The 19933-nt window shown below is 40.5% G+C and overlaps 1 protein-coding gene across 2 annotated transcripts; it reads left to right on the plus strand.

The window, feature by feature from the left end:
* The first annotated feature begins 9 nt into the window (after window positions 1-9).
* Window positions 10-18997, plus strand: cc2d1a (coiled-coil and C2 domain containing 1A). Of its 2 annotated transcripts, XM_034688096.1 has the most exons (29): window positions 10-215; window positions 940-1048; window positions 1457-1532; window positions 1642-1780; window positions 1903-2006; window positions 2136-2381; window positions 2506-2821; window positions 3338-3447; window positions 3549-3621; window positions 4264-4368; window positions 4515-4642; window positions 6458-6530; window positions 6616-6749; window positions 7078-7156; window positions 7277-7353; window positions 7533-7628; window positions 9657-9779; window positions 10004-10062; window positions 10204-10320; window positions 11031-11104; window positions 11192-11250; window positions 11331-11482; window positions 11584-11674; window positions 11746-11901; window positions 13293-13424; window positions 13525-13651; window positions 13753-13829; window positions 15245-15292; window positions 15382-18997. In XM_034688096.1, the coding sequence occupies exons 3-29, from the start codon at window positions 1476-1478 to the stop codon at window positions 15412-15414; spliced, it is 2985 nt and encodes a 994-aa protein (XP_034543987.1). In that variant the 5' UTR covers window positions 10-215; window positions 940-1048; window positions 1457-1475; the 3' UTR covers window positions 15415-18997. The 2 variants fall into 2 exon arrangements, with proteins under 2 accessions (XP_034543987.1, XP_034543985.1); XM_034688094.1 differs by lacking the exon at window positions 940-1048.
* Window positions 18998-19933: the final 936 nt, after the last annotated feature.

A 19933-nucleotide genomic window follows, 5' to 3' on the forward strand; every position in this document is an offset into this window, starting at 1 on the left:
AGGGGCGTGCTCCGTCTAGCCGTAAAGCGTCGCCATGGGAGACGCAATGCAGGAAGTAAATTCCGTAGATGTTTTGATAGCATGAACACATCGCTATAAAATACCTGTATTTCTATTACATGTTGTGGTTTTTTTACTATTGGTTCTGAACATTTGTTTTAATAACTTAACTGATCCACTCTGAGGAGAACATTTCGGTCCGTGAAACTGTCAAGGTAAGCTTTGTTTGGTCGGATGTTATGCTAGCTGTTTGCTCACATCAGTTAAATCAGGTTAGTTTACTCGGCTGGAGAGTGGAAGAGTTTAAGATAACTAGATGTTATAAAAGAAGTTGCTACTTTTGAAGTCGGTGTCGAGTTCATACAGATGTACTAACATCAACAAAAGTGTGTACATGATGTTTACATCCAGAAACCTTCAAGCTAATAAACATTTTCCTGGTATACATATCGACAATAATTTATTAGACAGGGTTAAAGTTACGAGATGTCTAGGAGTTCTCATTGATGAAAAGCTCAACTGGAAAATTCACATAGATCACATTACCAGTAAAATTGCAAGGAATATTGGAGTCATCAGAACAATCAGACAGTTGTTACCTAGAACAATCCTTCTCAATTTGTATTACACTAGGACTGACCCTTATATATCTTACTGCAACATTGTTTGGGCTAGCACCTTTAAAAGTAACCTGAATGGTATTTGGTTTCTGCAGAAACGATTTATTAAAATGATCACATTTTCCAACCGATTCAGTAGTTCTACTCCCATTTTCAATCATTACGAATCCTCCCCATCTTTGATCACCATCTACAAATTAATATTTTTGTCTTTCAATACATTCACAACTTACTCCCAGCAAGCTTTCTGGATTTTTTCAGTTTAACTCTCAAATCCATCTTTACCAAACCAGCTTTCTAGCGTACAACCTTTTCTCAGTTTTCCATCAGATACAGAGGCCCTCACTTTCGGAACAGTTTACCCGGTCATATAACAAGTCACACAAACTTCAACTCATTCAAGAAACAAACCATACACTTTCTATTAGGTGAGTTAAGTAACCCAACATGGTATGAATTTTAATGCATATTTACAAACACATACTCTCCCTACTTTCCTAACATATAAATAAATATTCTGTTTTTATTTTTATTTTTTTTAACTTTCCCTTCTTTTCTTTTCATCATTCTTTTAAATATTAATCCCATGTATTAATCTTTTTTTTGTTTTGTATGTTGATATTCTGTTCTACACTGATGCTTTGTATTTGTGTTGATTGTTTTAAAAAAAATGTATTATTGAATTTACCTGTTATAGCTTGGCCCGTGTTATTGAACAGCAATGTTTTGTTTTGTTCTTTTATATGTGCAATGAAAAATAAAAAATAAATAGCAGATTTTGTCAGCACCCTGTCATTTTACTTAATCAACAAACTAAATCCAGCTTTAACTTTCAGGTGACGATACCAACAGCCCATGAGTCGAAGTCGGAATCCTCCACCCCGGGGTCAAGGGGCAGCGCGAGCCAAACAGGTAACACACATCACGTGACTTTATCCTTTATGTGATGTATGCTGTTACTATGTCAACATCAGGTATGATTCAGCAGCTTCCTCCCTGTCTCTCCCTCTCTGTGTCTCAGATGGGGCTACTCCTTCACCTGACGCCCGATGGAGGGATGAATGATGATGGAAACGATGAAGACCTGGAGGCAGAGCTGCTGAATCTGGTAGGAGGAGGTGGCGGAGAGAAATCACAAGGGAAGAAAGGTGATGGCAGAGGTGAGAGACTCATTGATTCCTTCATATAATCCAATAAAGTTCTTCCTTTTTTTCACATGAAAGTAGTATGGATAAAACTTCAATATCCAAACTATGTATCAACTCTATTGGTTTATTTTCAGCTCCTGTTGCCATGGCTGAAATAGAACAGATGGCAGCCCTCTGTATGAAAGACCTGGATGATGAGGAAATCGATGATGACGATTTGGATGATGACGACCTGCTGGTAAAACTCTTTCTCTGCTTCTTGTTTTTTTATACAATATGATATAGTAGTTAAGTAAATGATTCCCTTAAATCAATCAATCATATTTTGTCCCCTGAACTGAACACGTTTCTGTCTCCTCACGTATAGGCAGAACTGAATGAGGTTTTAGAGGATGATGAGGCTGAAACTCCTACTCCCACTCCTCCTGCCATCACACCAAGTGCGTCCAAAGCGAGCATCACACCCCACCCTTCTCCACCAGCTGCTCCTAGTGGTGCAACAGGGGTGGAGGCCCAGCTATTGGAACGCATTGATATGTACAAGACGGCATTATCCAATGGCAAGGCTGCCGGAGAGACCAGCAAAGTTCGAAGATATGACCGTGGGTTAAAGGTACAATGGAGAAGAAGCATCTCATGTAGCTTCAGTACTAGTGGATTGTCGAACTGAAATATGACTCTTAGAGTTGACATCTTTAAAAAACGTGTTGATGATTGTTTTTTTAATTCATCCTCAGACACTTCAGTCCATGTTGACATCTGTCAGGAAAGGAAAACCAATCAATGAAGAGGAGATCCCGCCTCCTGTTGCTCTCGGTGGAAAACCCAACACAGCAGCTGAGCCTGAATCGGTCAAAGAACGACAAGTGCCAGAGCCAACACTGATGCCCAGTCCTCCCACGAATCAGAAACCCCTCAGGGAGGCTGCACCAGCAGCTCCTAATACAAAACCGGCCCATCTGACCCCTTCCCAGAAACCTGCTGCAGCCATCACCCCAGAAACGCCTGCCATCTCCCCCCTTACTCCCAGCCAGCCAGACGCACAGCACTCAGGTAAATACACACAGCATGATATTCAGAGGTCTGCATGACCATTCTCGACTCCTCCCCATCCTCCTGTATGGCCATGCTCGACATCAGCCAGACTTACGAGGCTGTCTTTATTAATCAGCTGACCAATTCATCTCTTATTTCTATCTCTGTTAAAATAATTGACGCTTGTTCCCTGCATCCAACACAATTGAGACTCACATTGCAATAAATGTTGTATGATGTTATTGTTAATACTGATTAAATGTTTCCTATTTCTCTACATTAACTGCTGATCATATATCAGTATCAAACATTTCTTTATGAAACATTAAAAGCTTTTTGTTTTTGACATTATATTATCAGAATAATTGAGGTATAGAAGAAATATTTACAACTAGAATCAGAGACAACAAATCAAACATCATTAGTTCATCTTGTTTGTTACTGCTCACAGAGAGTCTCTCAGAAACGTCCTCTCTGAAGGTAACTACTCTTCTGTCTCTCATTCTGTCACTCACTCGACTCCCCTCCTTACAGAGCTGAAACAGGCAGTGTTATCCAGACAGAGGGAGTACAAGCTGGCCGCCATACAAGCTAAACAGAGTGGAGACATCGACCTGGCCAAACAGCACTACCTCACTGCCAAGGTAACAGAGCCATGTTAAGTGTTATTACAAGGAAGAGCCAAATTGTTTGAAGTGTACATGGAAAAGTGACATCCTGTAAGAGTTGACCTCTCTTTGTGCAGAAGCTCGACATTCTCCTGGAGGCTGTGGACCGAGACGAACCTGTAGACCTGTGTTCACTTCCTGCTCCTCCTGGTCAGTGTGAACATTATAGAGAAACAATAAATCCCAGGCTGTGATTGAATAGTTGGTTAGGAAAGTTCCCTTCTAATGAAACAACCCAAGGTGTCTAAGAGTCAGCCATATTAAGAGCCGTTTGTATTCTTGATTCGTGAAATGACGAGGAAAGGAGCTCCATTGCTTCCTTTAGTATCTCCTTTAGTCTCAAGTTGTATGCACATCTCAGACACATATTTTTTATACAATAATAATCCTCTGAAAGTGCTCTCTGTGAGCAGGGATCTCATCATCTGAGGCTCTTTCTCTGGCTGCACTTTGTGAGAGCATTGAACAGTTTCAAGCATGTTTGTGTGACAGAAGACGGTAGATCTGCATTGATGTTAAAACTCATGTGCATCACGTAAAGCACAACTCGAGGCTAAGATGCTTTCATATACTGATTTAAAGATGTCCTATTAGATAAACATCCTGTATGATGTGCTGCTAATTCTACTGTAATCTAGAGTCTATTCATTGTATTATATGAAATACATATCACAATCATGAAGTTTTTATGTGTTACTGGTGGATTATAGTGGCTGTTTTATTTTTCTCTTTAAACTTGTATACTAATTGTAAACTGTCTCCAACCCTCTGTTGAAATCTGATCATCTGCAGGAGACATAGTAGATAGCAGTGCACCCTCTCCTCCTCAGTCGTCCTCTAAACCTGCTGCCCCTGCTGCACCCGCTGCTCCTCCACCCGCCCAGGTGTCCACAGCCGGTAAGACCCCATGTGTAGCCCGGACCCTTCATGTGAGAAAAGGGCAGCAAAGAACAGAGGATACAAACCGTAGTAAGTTAGATTTAAGACTTAAAGTGTGTCTCTCTGTGTGCGTGTGCACATGTGCGTGTGCCCGCCCTGTACAGACCTCCCAGCTCCAAGCAGTATTGCAGAAGCCCTGCAGCAGAGGATGGATATTTACAAGTCAGCAGCAGAGGGAGCCAAGACCAAAGGAGATGATCGCAAGTCGCGCATGCACCAGCGCATTGTGAAGGTACACACCACTGTGTTGTTACTGCTTAAAAGCTAAGATTTCTTCCTTGAGAACTGATATATAATCCATCCTCATGAACCAAATCAATGGATGCATCAGATGTTTTCACAGAAGCAGCTTTTATTTATTACTTTTTTAATTTTTTAATTTTTATTTTCTTAGTTATATTTTTGGGCTTTTTGCCTTTATTTGTTAGGACAGCTGAAAAGAGACAGGAAATGTGGGGAGTAGAGCGCGAGGGAAGACATGCAGGAAATGGTGGCGGCCTGGAGTCGAACCAGCGACCTCTGCGACGAGGACTGTAGCCTCCATATGTGGGGCACTTGAACCACGAGGCCACCAGCGCCCCAGAAGCAGCTTTTATTGGTTATTCATCCTGTAGTCCTGGCTCTGTGCTGCAGTTTGGTGGTGTTTTTTTTTTTCCTGTTTCCCTGAATAACTAGTCATGACTCACTTTATTTTGACTTGAAACATCTACTGCTGCCCGGACTGTAAATACCACTTTTGCTCCTTTTCCCAACAAATAGCATGCTACAACATCGGTCTGTTAAAAAAAGCAGTGCAGAAAAACAGAAAGTCGTTAATTTGATTAAGCTGAGGAAGAGTTGGACAGGTTAAATGATAGAGTGGAGACAGAACATGACAGAAACAGAAGCAATCAAGTCAAATCAAGTTAAGCTTTATTTATAAAGCACATTTAAAAAACAACCTCAGTTGGCCAAAGTGCTGTACAGTTATTAAAGTACAATTTAATCATACACAAATATATTAATAAGAAATAAAAACAATAAAATAATAGTAAGCGCTCAATTTAGGAAATAAAAAGAGTAAAAAAGTAAAAACCAAGGATTCTTCCTTAGCTGGGACTGAACACCAAGGAGAAAAGAGGGGTTTTCCTTAGAGTTTTAAGCAATGTATGTGTTTTGCTTTTTTTGGTTTCAGAGTTTTTTTACATGGAAGGTGGGTATTTTTGAATTTCCATTCAGGTTGCTGATAACAAGAACTTTTGAGCTTGCTTCAAAATGCCCTTTCTTTGGTGTGAAATGTTGCACCAGAAGAAACATAATCCTTAACATTGATATCTGTTAATGACCAATATCAGCTCTTCAATCTATTGAACTTTAACTGTTGTACTGTTGTGCTAACCTTTAAATGCAAGAAAAGACACTTAATGTTGGTTGAATCTTCTAGTGTTCCTGGGACTCTGACTGACTGTATTTCTTCCTGATTCACAGTATTTGTGTTGAGCAGAAGTTCCAGCAAAGAAAGATAAAGAAAGATAAGAACATGAATAGACACATTGAAGGGATGCATTCAGTTTGGTTAAGTAGTTATACGCTGTAGACGTCCTGCTGCTGCTGTGGACGTGCCAGACTCCAGCTGCTACAACTACTACTATCCGTCTCAACACTATCACCTCTCTCTCTCTTCATCTCCCTCTATCCCTCTCTCCAACACTGTCTCAGCAGATGTGTGTCTAACATGAGTCTGGTCCTGCTGGAGGTTTCTGCCTGTTAAAGGAAGTTTGTCCTTGCCACTGTAACTTGCTAAATGCTGCAAAGTGCTCTGCTCATGGTGGATTAAGATGAGATCAGACTGAGTCCATATCTTATCCTGTCTTGATGTTGGGTCTTTGTTAATAAAAGAACATAGAGTACGGTGGAGACCTGCTCTGTTTGTCTTCAGACAACGTTTGTTGTGATCTGGCGCTATATGAATAAGGATTTATTGATTGATACATGTATATAAAGGTAACAGTGCGTGGAAGTTCCTTACATAACAGTCTGATGATTCTCTGCATTATTGTCCAAACAGCAATACCAGGACTCCATCAGAGCTCACAAAGCTGGAAAACCTGTCAGCCTGTCCGATCTGCCCGTGCCACCAGGTAACTCTCTGCACCTTTGTTCAGGACTCTGCCTCCACGTTACATCAGAGAGCTACAGTAAGTCATGTGTTTGTTGCTCCTCCAGGCTGTCCACCACTTCAGGGCTCAGAGGGGGGGCAGCAGAACTTCATGGGCGTCCTGGAAACAGCCATGAAAATAGCCAATCAGGATGCAGACGCAGAGGATGAGGAAGAGGAAGGACAAAGAGAGGCAGCAAAGGTAAAAGAAATATAGCAAATAAAGGCGCCACCAAATGGTCTGTTTTCTAATGTGCAGCCAAGAATTGTGATTGGTTGCCTTGAAACAAAAGCAAGTTCTTTACTGGATGCACTGCCAGCTTCATCGGAAGGCTTTGAGTTTCTCTGCTGCAGCTCCTGGCGATAACAGAAACATCATGTTGCAACAAAATGTTAAAAATAAATGTGAAATCGAGCTCTCAATGTCGCAAGAGATTCCTGTTCAAGGGAAGATAACTGCACCTTGAAATCTGTACATGTGTTCATGCACTTTTCTGAAAACACAAACCTTGTGTTCTCACTCTTCACAGCCTGCAGCTCGTCCGTCCGCACAGAAAGTCAAGTCTGCGGCCCCTCAGGCGCCCGGGGGTTTAAGACTGGGACCTAAAGGTGAGTGCACAGTTTGCAGGGGGCGCGTGCACACCTGCTCACACAAAATATGTGATATAATTTGTGTGAGTTTTAACAGAGGCACAGTTTCACTTCTTTATCTCTTAATTATCCTTGCAGCTCAGCAGCAAGTGGATTTCCTGTTGCTAAGGCGACAAGCTTTTATGCGTGCAGCACTGCGCTCCAAACAGATGAAGGTAAGCTGAATACTTTAGTTCCCTTTATTTTCTTTCTCAGTCGCTGTTGATGGATTCCTGCCATCGTTATCTTCAGTAGGTTCCTTTATCACAGCTGCCGGTTGTGTCACGGAGCTGTGAACATCTGTTGTGTTGCTGTTGTTTAACTGAAGCTTCACCTGCTGTTTGTTTGTGTTCAGGACATGAACGGAGCCACCAACCACCTCAGACACGCAAAGGGACTGGACCCCATGATCACTGCTGCCAAGAGCGGCCTACCTGTTGATATCACCAAGGTTATAATCATGTTATCACGTACAGAAGAAACAAAACTTGTTTGAGTGTTTGTGTGAGTGTGAACATGTCGTCACAGGAGAGACAAGGTGTGTCAGTTGTGTTAACACAAAGTGTGACAGAAATAGCAGACAGGATGAAGGAGACGCAGAATGAAGCCAAAACACCTTTGTGCTCATCACAGTCTCACCTTCTGTGTGTTAGATGGTGCTATATTTCATCACAGATGGATTCACTGAATCAACACGTGAGAGGAGATAAGCGCGAGTAGCAAAGACGTTTCTTCACGGCTTTAAAATCCTTTTGAACTCAAAAAGCCGTGGCAGAGAGCCTTGGTGTTTTGGTTTAAACAGCGACCCTGTTAACTGGAGACTTTCAGCCGATTGCATCCCTCATAAACGTCTTTAGAAGATCATTAAATATCTGATGAGGATATTTTGAAATCTTAATAAAAACTGAACTAGTTTGCATTCCCAGGAACTCCCTCTGTGTTTCAACAGCTGTGTAAACTCCACAAACACTGACACGTTCAGCTGAAGGTCTCCAGTTTACAGGGTCACTTTTAAAACCGTAACACCGGGGGAGACGCATTCACGGTGGGCTGAGAGAAGACTACTGTTACAAGCTGCTAAATCAAGAGAATCACAGCTTCTTCTTTTGAAAAGTACACACACATACAAACAAGATAGAACAAATCAAAACTAATGAAAGAAAGAGAAATCAAGTGAATCACAGATGTGTGTGAGGTTATTGTGGACAGCGGGCAGAATAAAAACACTGCGGTTAATCTACCAATCAGACACGTTCAGCATTGCAGGCCCTGCCCCCCGAAAGTCCCGGGACCTGGAAAAGTACTACCCCCCAAGCAGGGGCTTTTTAGGGGGGAGATTATCTACCCCTGAACTAAATGTAGCACCTAGGTCCACCGGTTGAAACGCACGTAGTTCCAGGGTAAAGTTCCTCCGGTCAGGAAATGCCTTTTGTGTTTAGACCTTTGTTTGTGTGTGTGTGTGTGTGTGTGTGTGTGTGTGTGTGTGTGTGTGTGTGTGTGTGTGTGTGTGTGTGTGTGTGTGTGTGTGTGTGTGTGTGTGTGTGTGTGTGTGTGTGTGTGTGTGTGTGTGTGTGTGTGTGTGTGTGTGTGTGTGTGTGTGCGTGCGTGCGTGCGTGCGTGCGTGTCTGCATCTGCATATTCTCAGCCTCATTGCAGTCCTCATATTTTGTAGAGTTGCTGCTCGTCCCATGTGACTTTCTTTCATTTTGCCTCACTTTTATTTAGTGCCTCATACGAGCCGTGTATTTCTCTGTGACACAGTCCCAGATTGAAATTATCCAGAATATTAAACCTGTGCCTCTGTTAGTTTGTCTTCCTGTCTGCAGGGTATCAGCTTAGAAACAGGTATTCATCATTTGTCACGGACAGATGGAGGCTCTGCAATGAACAACTGATTGGAGTTTTGATGCAAGCTGCATTCACTGCTCCTCAAAACTGTGGGATAAATCATAATGGGTTAATTCAATCAAGGTTTAATTGGATTGGTTGTGGTCATGCTATCTGGTCTACATTGTGTTTTATCTCTAAATATTTCCCATTTTCTCCTCCATGTGTTGTATTGTGTCTGACCGGTTTTGTGTTTTTAAAAGTAAACACAAGACTTACCTTTTTAATGTAGCCTTAAATTTGGAATAATTTATTTTTAGCCCTGGACTGCATTATTATTATAATCATTGCTTTAATATTTATTTATCTTATTTAATTATTTATTTATCTATTTATTTCTTATTGTCTTCTGATCTTGTTAACGCTACCTTATTTTTAACTTTTCACTCTTACTTATTTTATTAGTTTTACTGTATTGATTTTATTTTATTTTTAAGTATCTTATTTATAATCATGCCTTTTATAATTTTACCATTCCTGTTGCTTTCTGTCTCTGTTAATCTGTGAAGTACTTTGGGCTGCATGTTAATATGTATGAAGGGTGCTATATAAATAAAGTTGAGTTGAGTTGTGTCTGTCTCCCTCCTGACAGATTCCTGGTGCTCCAGTCAGTGAGGAGGACTACTCCCTGGCTCGCTCCCGGTCCTCCCCTCTCTCCCCTCGCTCCAGCGAACAGTACCACGGCCTCATGGATCTCATGCGGAAGCAGCACGAGGTCAGAACAAACCTCTAACATCTCCTGTTATCATATCAAAACATGTAATTTTGAGGACAACAGTGATCAGCTGTTGTTCTTGGTCTATCATCATGATGCCTCTCAGATTGTTGATCACTCCTCTAGCTGTGCAGCGGTGTGACAGGTTTCATCAGCTGTTTTGTATCTTATTGTGTTGGTCTGTTTTCATATCAGGCTCTTTTGTTCTGTGTCTCCATCTACAGAAATGTCTGAGCAACTGTCAACAGTTTACACAGATGGGCAGCGTGCCCGAGGCTCTGAAGTAAGACGTGTCTCATTTCTTGTTTTTTAATGAATCATGAGGGTTATTTTTTTTATCTGCAGACATGATATAAACGTTTAATACAGTACTGCAAGTTGATGAATTGTGAGAGTAACTCAAATGATCTTTGTCTCTCTGCAGGTTTGAGAAGCTTTGTGAGGAGAGTATGAAGAGCATTGAGATACTGAAGAATGCCCACGCCAAGGGCCAGCCAGTCCCCAAGTGCCGCACCGAGGAGAGGACCTTCAACACCGTCAAGTGAGCAGCAAACTAAAGCATAACACAACATTTCACTATGATGTGATCTTTTTAAATGAGTTCTGAAGTCCATACGTCATTAGCATGTCAGCAGCTTTAGACATGGCCTTGTTGGTCTGATATTCTGACACTTTAGTCGACACGTTTCTAATTGATTGCCATCAGATTTTGTTAGACACTTTTGGTGACCAGAGGATGATCCTGATTCACTTATTCACTCCCCTGACTTTTCTTACGCTGCCACTGTGACGTTGGTAATCTTGGATGTAGTTAAACATCTTGAAAACTTTAAGATGAGTTGATATAGATTGAATTGTCCCCTCTGGGGGTCAAAGTTTGCAGTCTTTATGTTGATGATATATCCGTCATGGTGCAGCTAAAGCAGCGTCTCAAATGAAAGTGCAGCCGGCAGGACGGGTCAGTCGGGTCACTTTTATTCATTTTATTGAAGATTAAAAAAGATTTCTAAATTCTTAACACATCTGTCAGTTGTTTATTTTAAAACACAGAGTTAGCAGATTAAGCAGAGTGACTCACTGTGACTCACTTTGGCTCTGCTCCAGTATCATACTGAGCTTACAGCTAGGTGACTCTGGCAGTGACTCATCGAGCAGTCAGGATCTTCTGTCTCGCTCTGATGCTGACGGGATGCTGTCTCACACTCAGGATGCTGTTTATGAATGATCTTGACTTCTTCTTTTGCCATCTAGGATCTACCCCAACCTGACACTCAATGAGCTGATGCTGTACGTCATTCGAGGAATAAACCTCCCGGTTCCCTCAGGTACTGAATGCATGTTTGAGTCTTTGAAGCAGCCCAGCAGTTCGCCTTCTAATGTGTGTTAATTTCCACCTACATCTCTGCCTTCAGGCGTCTCACCCAACGATCTGGATGCCAGTGTGAAGTTCGAGTTTCCATTCCCCAGTGCCGTACGATTCTTTCACACTCATTGACCACATTATGCAAATATCACTGTGTTTCTATCTAATGCATTTATTTATGTGTGTAGGAGGAGGCTCAGAGAGACAAAACCAACACAGTGAAGAGCACCAACAGTCCAGAGTTTAAAGAGCAGTTCAAACTCAACATCAGCCGTGCGCACCGGGGCTTTAAACGGGTTGTCCAGTCCAAAGGCATCAAGTTTGAAGTTCTGCACAAGGGGTAAAAACAGCTCTTGCTGTTGGACGGAGCTTCAGTGCTCTTGTCAAGATAAATAATGTCAGGTTTTTTATATCTCCCTCTCTCGCTCTCTCTGTTCTTAGAGGCTTGTTTAAGAATGACAAAGTCGTGGGAACTGCTCAGCTGAAGCTGGAGGCTCTGGAAAACCACTGTAGTGTCAGAGAGATCATTGAGGTGAGTGGTAGCAACATAAACACACATATGCACACACTCTGTTCGTCTTACCGTGTGTAGTTGTTTCGTAGGTGATGGATGGACGTAAAGCTACAGGTGGCAAGCTGGAGGTGAGGGTGAAGATCAGAGAACCTTTAACGGGAGTCGACCTCCAGCCGGTGACGGAGAAGTGGCTCGTTCTGGAGCCGGTGTCCTCACTCTCTCCTCCAGAGAGACAAAAGGAGCGGGTTAGTGGACTTTTACTCTCTCACAGCATAACGGCCTATACAAAAAAAAACCAAGCGGCAACCTATGGTCTTAAAATATGAGGCACATGCGAAAGTGCTAAAGACTGCAGTTCATCGAGCATCCACTTGAGGCTGGCTTCAGAAACACAGGAAACTACATACACACCCATTAAAAAAGACAATCTTTGTAGCAGAAATAAACATGTTTACAGCCTGGTACAAAATACAGTTTCGGTCTGAGTAGCTAATTTCTCCATCGGCCCACACTGTATTTTCGATGATATTAAACGTACGAGTTTTGCCCAAATAAGGGCATGGCTGACTTGATTGACAGGCGGGCACCCTGTAGCTGTTAGCTCTTTACCTCACACTAGCTCCACAGCAGTTAGGTTGAGTTCAGCATTTCCAATATGGCTCCCGCCAACGATCGGCTTAAAAAAAACTCTTCAGGAACAGATGGGTGATGGCACGGATTCTGCGTCCAGTTTTTCAGGGATATCCACATCTTAACAACCATCACATCTCAGCCCCTGTTAGTGGATGTCCACCCATGCACTCACATCCACCTTGTCTTATTTTTTCCACTTAAACAGAACATAGAAACATCAGGAATTTAAAAACAAATCATTATCTACATGAAAATATATTTTTTAAATCTTTGCTCGGGGTTAAAAAGTGATACATGAAACCTAAACAAGGCTCCAGACAGTGCCACCAATCAGCTTTATCCAGACACCCTTGTTTATCTCCTTTGTGTCTGATAGAAAAATATATTAAAAAGCAGCAGAGTGTGATGGAAACACAAATAGAAAAGGAATCTTGAGATACTTCTGAATTAGGGCTTATTTGTCTCCTTAGCTGCTGCAGACTAAACCATCAGAGATGTGTAGCCTGAAGAGGAGACTGCAAATATACTTTAGTTAATACATGAAACAAACAAACAAACAAACGCCAGATTCCTGTATATATTTTCTCCCATCAGCATTCTTCCTCTACGATATTTCTATATCAACCAACTTGAAATTTGCTCCACCAGCTGCTGAACGAACAAACTCCTATGTTTGTAAAGCCGTGATGGACACACATTGATTTCTGTTGTCTTTTGCAGATTCTCTGTCAATACCATATAAATGACATATCACCAGTCTTTATGTGCCATTTTCAAATGTTGTCACTTATAACACATCTAAGTCAGACAACACATAATGCAAACAAGCTGATGTAAAATACCAACTGAATGCAAGCGTCTGTCCTCTCAAGAATCTCGTTATCCTGAGTCTTATTTTCCACACCTATATACTTAAAGAACAAGAAAAAGAAAGCAGTCGGCTCTTAATGTATATGTTATATCATTTCAAGAAAGTCTCAGTTTGTATGTTTTTTTGTATCAGGCTCCATCTCCTCGGTCTAAACCCAGACATGAAGCGAGCAGCAGAAGCAGCCATCGTGACGACTCTCCTCCAAAGTACAAGATCCACAGCTTCAGCCTCCTCAACTACGACAGAGATCGGCTGGAGAGGAAGGTATTTATGTGTGTCTATGTCCACAACATCCACCTTACTAATGCTTGTAACGGCTTGAAGGCCCAAAGGTCTCGTCTCAGTCATCACGTCTGTTTTTCAGCTGGCAGACTACAAAAAGGCGCGACGGGATCCTCCATCTGACCTCATCCATCAGTACAAAGAGGTCACGCACAGACTGCAGTGGCAGAAAGCACAGCTGGAGAGAGGCTCTACGACTCTGCTGACAGGTAACACTAACACAGAACACACACCACGGTATGTAAATGACTTCACATATTTCTCTACTTCTCATAAATGGAACTCACACTTTACTCTACCACATGTGTAGAGTATGAAAATGTGCTGCGGCGTCTGGCACATGGACTCTCTGACTCGGTGAAGAAATTCTCCAGCCAAGGAAACAGGGTGAGTGCAGGATCAGTTGGTGGCTGCTCGACTATGTGTTTGTGCAGAGTGTATAGAGGAGGCATGAGTACACAAAGTCTTTACTCAGAAAGAAGGACAGAAGCTTCTTACTGAAGTATAAGTAATAAAGTACATGTATCCACAATATGCATGTAAAAAATAAGACTTTAATAGTAATTTCTTCTGTCTGATTCTCTAGAAATCTATTAAATCATTCAATATTAAAAATAACCAACATAGTATTTGTTCAAATGTTCTCATCGGTCAGATTGGGTATTTCTTTCTGCCTTGTGCCTCCTTCGACATTGGCAGTGCTGGCTGTTTAAGTGCATCCGTATCGTGCCAAGTTCTCGCTGTCGGTCACTGACATTGTGTTTACTATCATAAAATAAATCAATAACCTCCTTCAAATGCATCAAAGAAAGAGTGCTAATGTTATTTTCAGCTTGTAGAAAGTACAACAATTCCAAAAAATGGGGAGGCTGTGCAAAAAGTTAATCAAAAATAGTTCTGAAAATAGTGCAAAGACAATTCACTACCAGTCAAAAGTTTGGACACACCTTCTCATTCAATGGTTTTTATTCATTTTAATTATTTTCAACATTGTAGATTAATACTGAAGACATCAAAACTATGAAATAATCTGGTTTTGCCATAATCTGGATTACAACAGTAGTCAAATAGGGCTATCCATTGTGTACTAACCCTACCTCTGAACAACACAACTGATGGTCTCAAACACATTAAGAAGGCAAGTCATTCTACAAATGAACTCTTGACAAGGCTCATGTTAATTAGAAACCATTCCAGGAGACCACTTCATGAAGCAGACTGAGAGAATACCAAGAGTGTGCAAAGCTGTCATGAAGGAAAAAGGGGACTACTTTACAGAATCTAAAATATAAAACATATTCTGCTTTGTTTAACACTTTTTTGTTCATTCAATAATTCCATATATGTTCTTTCATAGTTTGGATGTCTTCAGTATTAATCTACAGTGTTTACAATAATTAAAATAAATACAAACCCTTGAATGAGAAGGTGTTTCCAAACTTTTGACTGGTTGTGTATATCAGATGTTTAAAATTCTTATGAAAAATATATGCTTGTTTTTTTAATTTGGTGCCAGCAACATGTTTAAAAAAAAGTTGGGACAGGGACAATAAAACACTGAAAAAGAAGACCTGGAGGAACATCTCCCACCTATTCAAGTTACTTAGTAACAGCTTAGTAAAAGAGGCTGAGTCTCTCAGGAGCAAAGATGGGAAGTGGTTCACCTCTGCTATTGAGGTTGATCATGTATTGATGTAATAAACACATTAAAACTCAATCACAGTGATGTTAATAATGAAGGGATTTCCCTTTGTTACTTTGGACCTCTGCACGTGTGTGATGCTTTTATTCCTCCCTCATAGGATGCTGCTAAGGATGCACTGGGCAGATTGAAGATGGTGGAAAACGAGGTAAAGATGTCGAACCCCGTCTTTGTGATAAATTATTTTATTATCACGTATGATGTATATTCAGTGTATGTTGTCTTTTTCTGCCTCAGCTGGAATCTCTGAAAAGGAAACGCACAGGATGAGATGGAGAGTGAGGGAGTGGAGACTTGGCTTGAGTACTGTTATATCATCTGTCTATACAAACACTACAGCGGGTACTTTATGAATCTTGAGCGTGAATCCATGCTGCTTGTGTTCAGAACAACTGCATGACCCAACCTGATAATTCAGTCATTTGATCTTACAGTATCACCTGTGTCACTTGTGGTTCATCTCCTGCCACAGTAATCAAACAATAAATCTGTAACTAGCATGGGACGCAAGCCTTAAAACAAGCATTAAAATCATATGAAGGCTTATTTGCACTTAAGGACTAACACTACATAAAGCTGCTTTTAATTCGGCTTACAGACCTTACCTGTGCAATGTTTTGATTCCCGTCTTTCCTCTGAGAATTTTTGGTTATAAGACTTCAAGTTTACACCTGGCACCAGCTCAGAGAGCCCTTTGGTGTCCAGGGATGACCAAAAATAGTGTGAGTGTGCGAGTGCGTGCCCAGAAGTGTGTTTAACCAATGGACTGAGGTGATTTTAACCCCTTATTCCATATTTTATGTGTGTAATGAGCTTAATCTAATCTGTCTGCTCCAGTGTTCCCAGATTACAGTAATCTACTCCGTTTGGAGTGGTGTGATATGGGAATAAAAAAATAAAAAAAACGGGGCTTGAGGGCACTGCAGCCTACATCCCATAATGAGGGATTAGTGTTTGTGTCACCAAGGAGACGACTAGATCAGACGTAGAGTCGCCTTTGGGGCTGGGGAGAGGGGGTGTTAACGGCGTGCCATGAATGCGGTCGAGGCTTAGCCCTGCGAAAGGATTGCTTTTTCTTCTTTTTTTTCCTCATCAGCTGTTTCTTCTTTGTTGTCTCCCTCATCTTCACTGTCTTCACACTAATTCCTTTACATTTATCCACAGATTTTTCTGAGTCATGAGTAATAGGCTGCTCCTCTTGGATTTCCTTTAAACTCTAAACAATATTAAGTCCACTGTGCTGTTGATTTAGAAAATAATTAACAGCTGCTGGTTCAGTCGGCCGCTATGTCCCACAGATTTTGGCAGATGCAGTGTGTAAAAACCAGACTGTGTTCCACAAAGATCTCCAGTGGTAGCACACTGAATGTTCTGCCCACAAGAAGACCATCATATGTGTCTGTGAGGCTGCGTAATTGCTCATTTCTATTTTCTATTCCCCCACAGACATCCCTGTCACAGTCGTCTTTCTCGTTCGTCTTTCCTTAAAAATGTTATCAAACCATGAAGGGGACAAACTGCCCTGTTTCCTCTTCCTCTGTGTTGATCTCTCTGGATACATGTTTCCTCCGTGTGTTTGACAACATGCTAACCTGATTCTGTTGATCCACATTAATTGCATGGAGCCAGGATGTAGCAGAGCACTATAAATAAGCCTTACTGTATGTTTTTATTTGGCTCTCTGCTAACAGTGTTGTGGTCACGTGACACAGCAGGGGATCATGTGTTTGCCCTAATCCACCAACTGCATCACCCCATTAACAAATAATCCAGGCTAACGTTGACCTGATATTGCCCTGTAAACACTGTTTGGATTTTTATGTAACACCCCTGCCCCCACACCCCAACTTTTTAAATGATCAGTGTTTTCTGACTGTTATGAGAAGGACGCATAAATCCCTGCTTGTAGCAAAATAGTCATTTTTACTTCAATATAGTGAGACCAAGATGTTTAAAGGACTACAGCACTGTGTTTACAACCCCTACCCTTATTTCTTCTGCTGCACAGTTTCACATTGAAAATATTGTGCCAGCTGTTTTTGGCAGCCATCTTTTCCCATTAATATCTGTGCTGTATGCATCATTTAGCAGACTCGTGAAACTTGCTTGAAGCTAAGCGAAACAGTGAGGCCCATTAAGCCAAGTAATCCATCAAATTAAGCGTCAGCTCTCAGTGTTGTATCATGCAGCAGTGTAAATTAAAATCCAATTCTGTTGAACAGTTCTGGGTTAGAAGAAAAAATAACTTTGACAAAAATTAATGAAGGCTTGAGGGATTAACTCTAGCAAATTTAAAGCTCCTCTGAGGATTTTTGTATCTAAATAATAATAATTCTAATAATAAAATATGGATTGCCCCTATATGAACTCAAAAAAGCAAATAGACTATCAACAACTTAAACTGCTTCTATATTGTCACTTTTACTGCCTGAAAGCGCTGCCACAGGGTAGGTGACACTGATTGGCTGTATGCCGCCAAAACAGCCCTCTTTATTAATTCACAACAAAGACCTTTTACAGATGATATGTTTGATTTTAAAGTTATATTTTTGGGGCATTTTCCCCTTTAATGGACAGGACAGCTGAGGAGAGACAGGAAATGTGGAGAGTAGAGAGCGGGGGAGGACATGCAGTGAATGGTCGAGGCTGGAATCAAACCTGCCACCTCTGCGATGAGGGCTGTGGCCTCTGTATATGTGGTGCGTGCTTAGACCGCTAGGCCAACGGCGCCCGATAAGTTTGAATTTAGATAAAAAAGCGGAATACATTTTTGATATTACACCCCCCACATATGTGTAAAATAAAAATAGCAAAGATTGCTTTGTCCACAGGGGCCACCAAATCACCCCAAACTAGAAGTTCCTCATAGGAGCTTTAAGAAGTTATCCTAACTGGCAGTAAATATAATTAATTGGCTGCTTGAAACTGTTCAATAATAATTTTACATGTGGTCTATAAAACACCAGATAATGGGTATTATTTTCAAAAATGCAGTGAACACCTTCAAATGTAATGTGTTCTTCTACTAACCTTTAATTTAAAAACACATCAGACAATTTTGATTCTGAAAGTGCTCATGTTTAGCATTATTTGGTGGCTTGAAAAATGACTTTAATATCAGTTTGATTAATCAGTGAATTTTTCATATGTTAAAACAACGATTTTAATTTCTTCTGTAGTGAAAACCTTTAAAATCCAGGCTGCATCACTCCCATGTTGCTCCTGCCTCTTTCACTCCGAAACCTTTAACCCCATGTAACCCCACACACACCAACACACACTCCTTCCACATCACTCGGGTAACCTCGTGGCCTCTGAGGCTGTGCGGTTGTCATGGCCACGAGCTCATCGGCATTCAGTGTGGTAGTTTTGATGGTCAGGAGCGAGGGAGAGGGACATATTGTTAAAGTTTGTCCTGCTGTTGACTCTTTTCTCCTTTCTGGCATTTCAGAAAACCTCACACACACTCTTTATCCTTCCTTTCTTTCTTACGTTTTCTCTCTTCTGTTGTTTTTTCTTTGTTCTTATTTGTCTTTACTCCGTTTAAAGAAAGAAAGTTTGGTGAATGGATTTTATCTTCAGCTGCAGTAAATGTATTCATCTGGGCTTGGGAAGAAACATGTTATACTGATGACATTTGTTATGTCTGCTCATGAATGTCATTAAGGGCAATCAATATAAATGAATATTTATATACAGTAAATACAGCATAATATGCTCTGTCTCTATTTTCGGTGTATGTCATGATGATTCGTGCAGCTCAAAGTGGGAATGTATGGAAGCCTTAATGTTAAGGACTTCTGTTTTATGTATGAGGTTGTTGTAAACATGAATAAAATGGTGATAAAGCTGACCTTTGTGTCTTGATTGAACTGAAAAGTCATGGACACTTTATTTCTCTTTTGAACCAGTTCTTAGGAATATGTTTTATTCTATTTAAAAAATAATAATAATGGTAATAACTTTATTTTTACAGCACTTTTAAAAACAAATGCTTGCAAATCATGGCAGGATTTGGAAGACAAAATAAGAATACATAAATAAATGAATAAAACTAGATAAGTAAATAAAAGCATCAAAGGACAATAAAAAGGTTTTAAGAATAAGAAGATGACATCCCATCAGAAAAAATATAAAATGTAAAAGGGTAAGTTAGGAACATTGAAAAAAAAATACTATTAATAATCAAAAAAATAATCAAATAAAATTAAAACAATTAATTAGTCTGATAAAAACTAAGAATTATAATTGATAAATTTAAAAAAGCAGTTAAAAGGATGAAGTCACACAAAAGAAAGTCTGTAAAAATGGGTCTTAGAAGAGATGCCACTCTGCAAGCTAATTATGTTGTATCACATCTCTATTATCTCATCTTGACCCTGTGATCACTTTTACTAATTGAAACAAACATGATTTTGAACTTTTTCAGGAGTTAGCCTCAGAAATGTAAAGCTTATGTACAACGGGGTTAAACCATACAGTCTATGGGTTAAACTAATTCAATGTAACTGGTATAATACATTTTTAATATTGACTTTATCTCCATGAAAAGTGTTTCCCACCCAAATATTTATACAATCAGCTTTAAATAGAACATAGGAATGTTTATGAAGGGACAATATTGGTTGCTTTTATATCCTGTGTTATGTGTGTAGGGGGATCTGGCAGCATGGGACACAAGGGTTGGTATAATCAAATTTAAGACAAAAATAGACTTTTATTTCTGCAGACAATGCAAGCTCTTGTTGGAGGGGGGAGCTTGTGGCTTTGGGTGTTATGCTAATAACGT

This window comes from Notolabrus celidotus, chromosome 7, assembly GCF_009762535.1.
Source record: "Notolabrus celidotus isolate fNotCel1 chromosome 7, fNotCel1.pri, whole genome shotgun sequence".
Taxonomy (NCBI): Eukaryota; Metazoa; Chordata; class Actinopteri; order Labriformes; family Labridae; genus Notolabrus; species Notolabrus celidotus.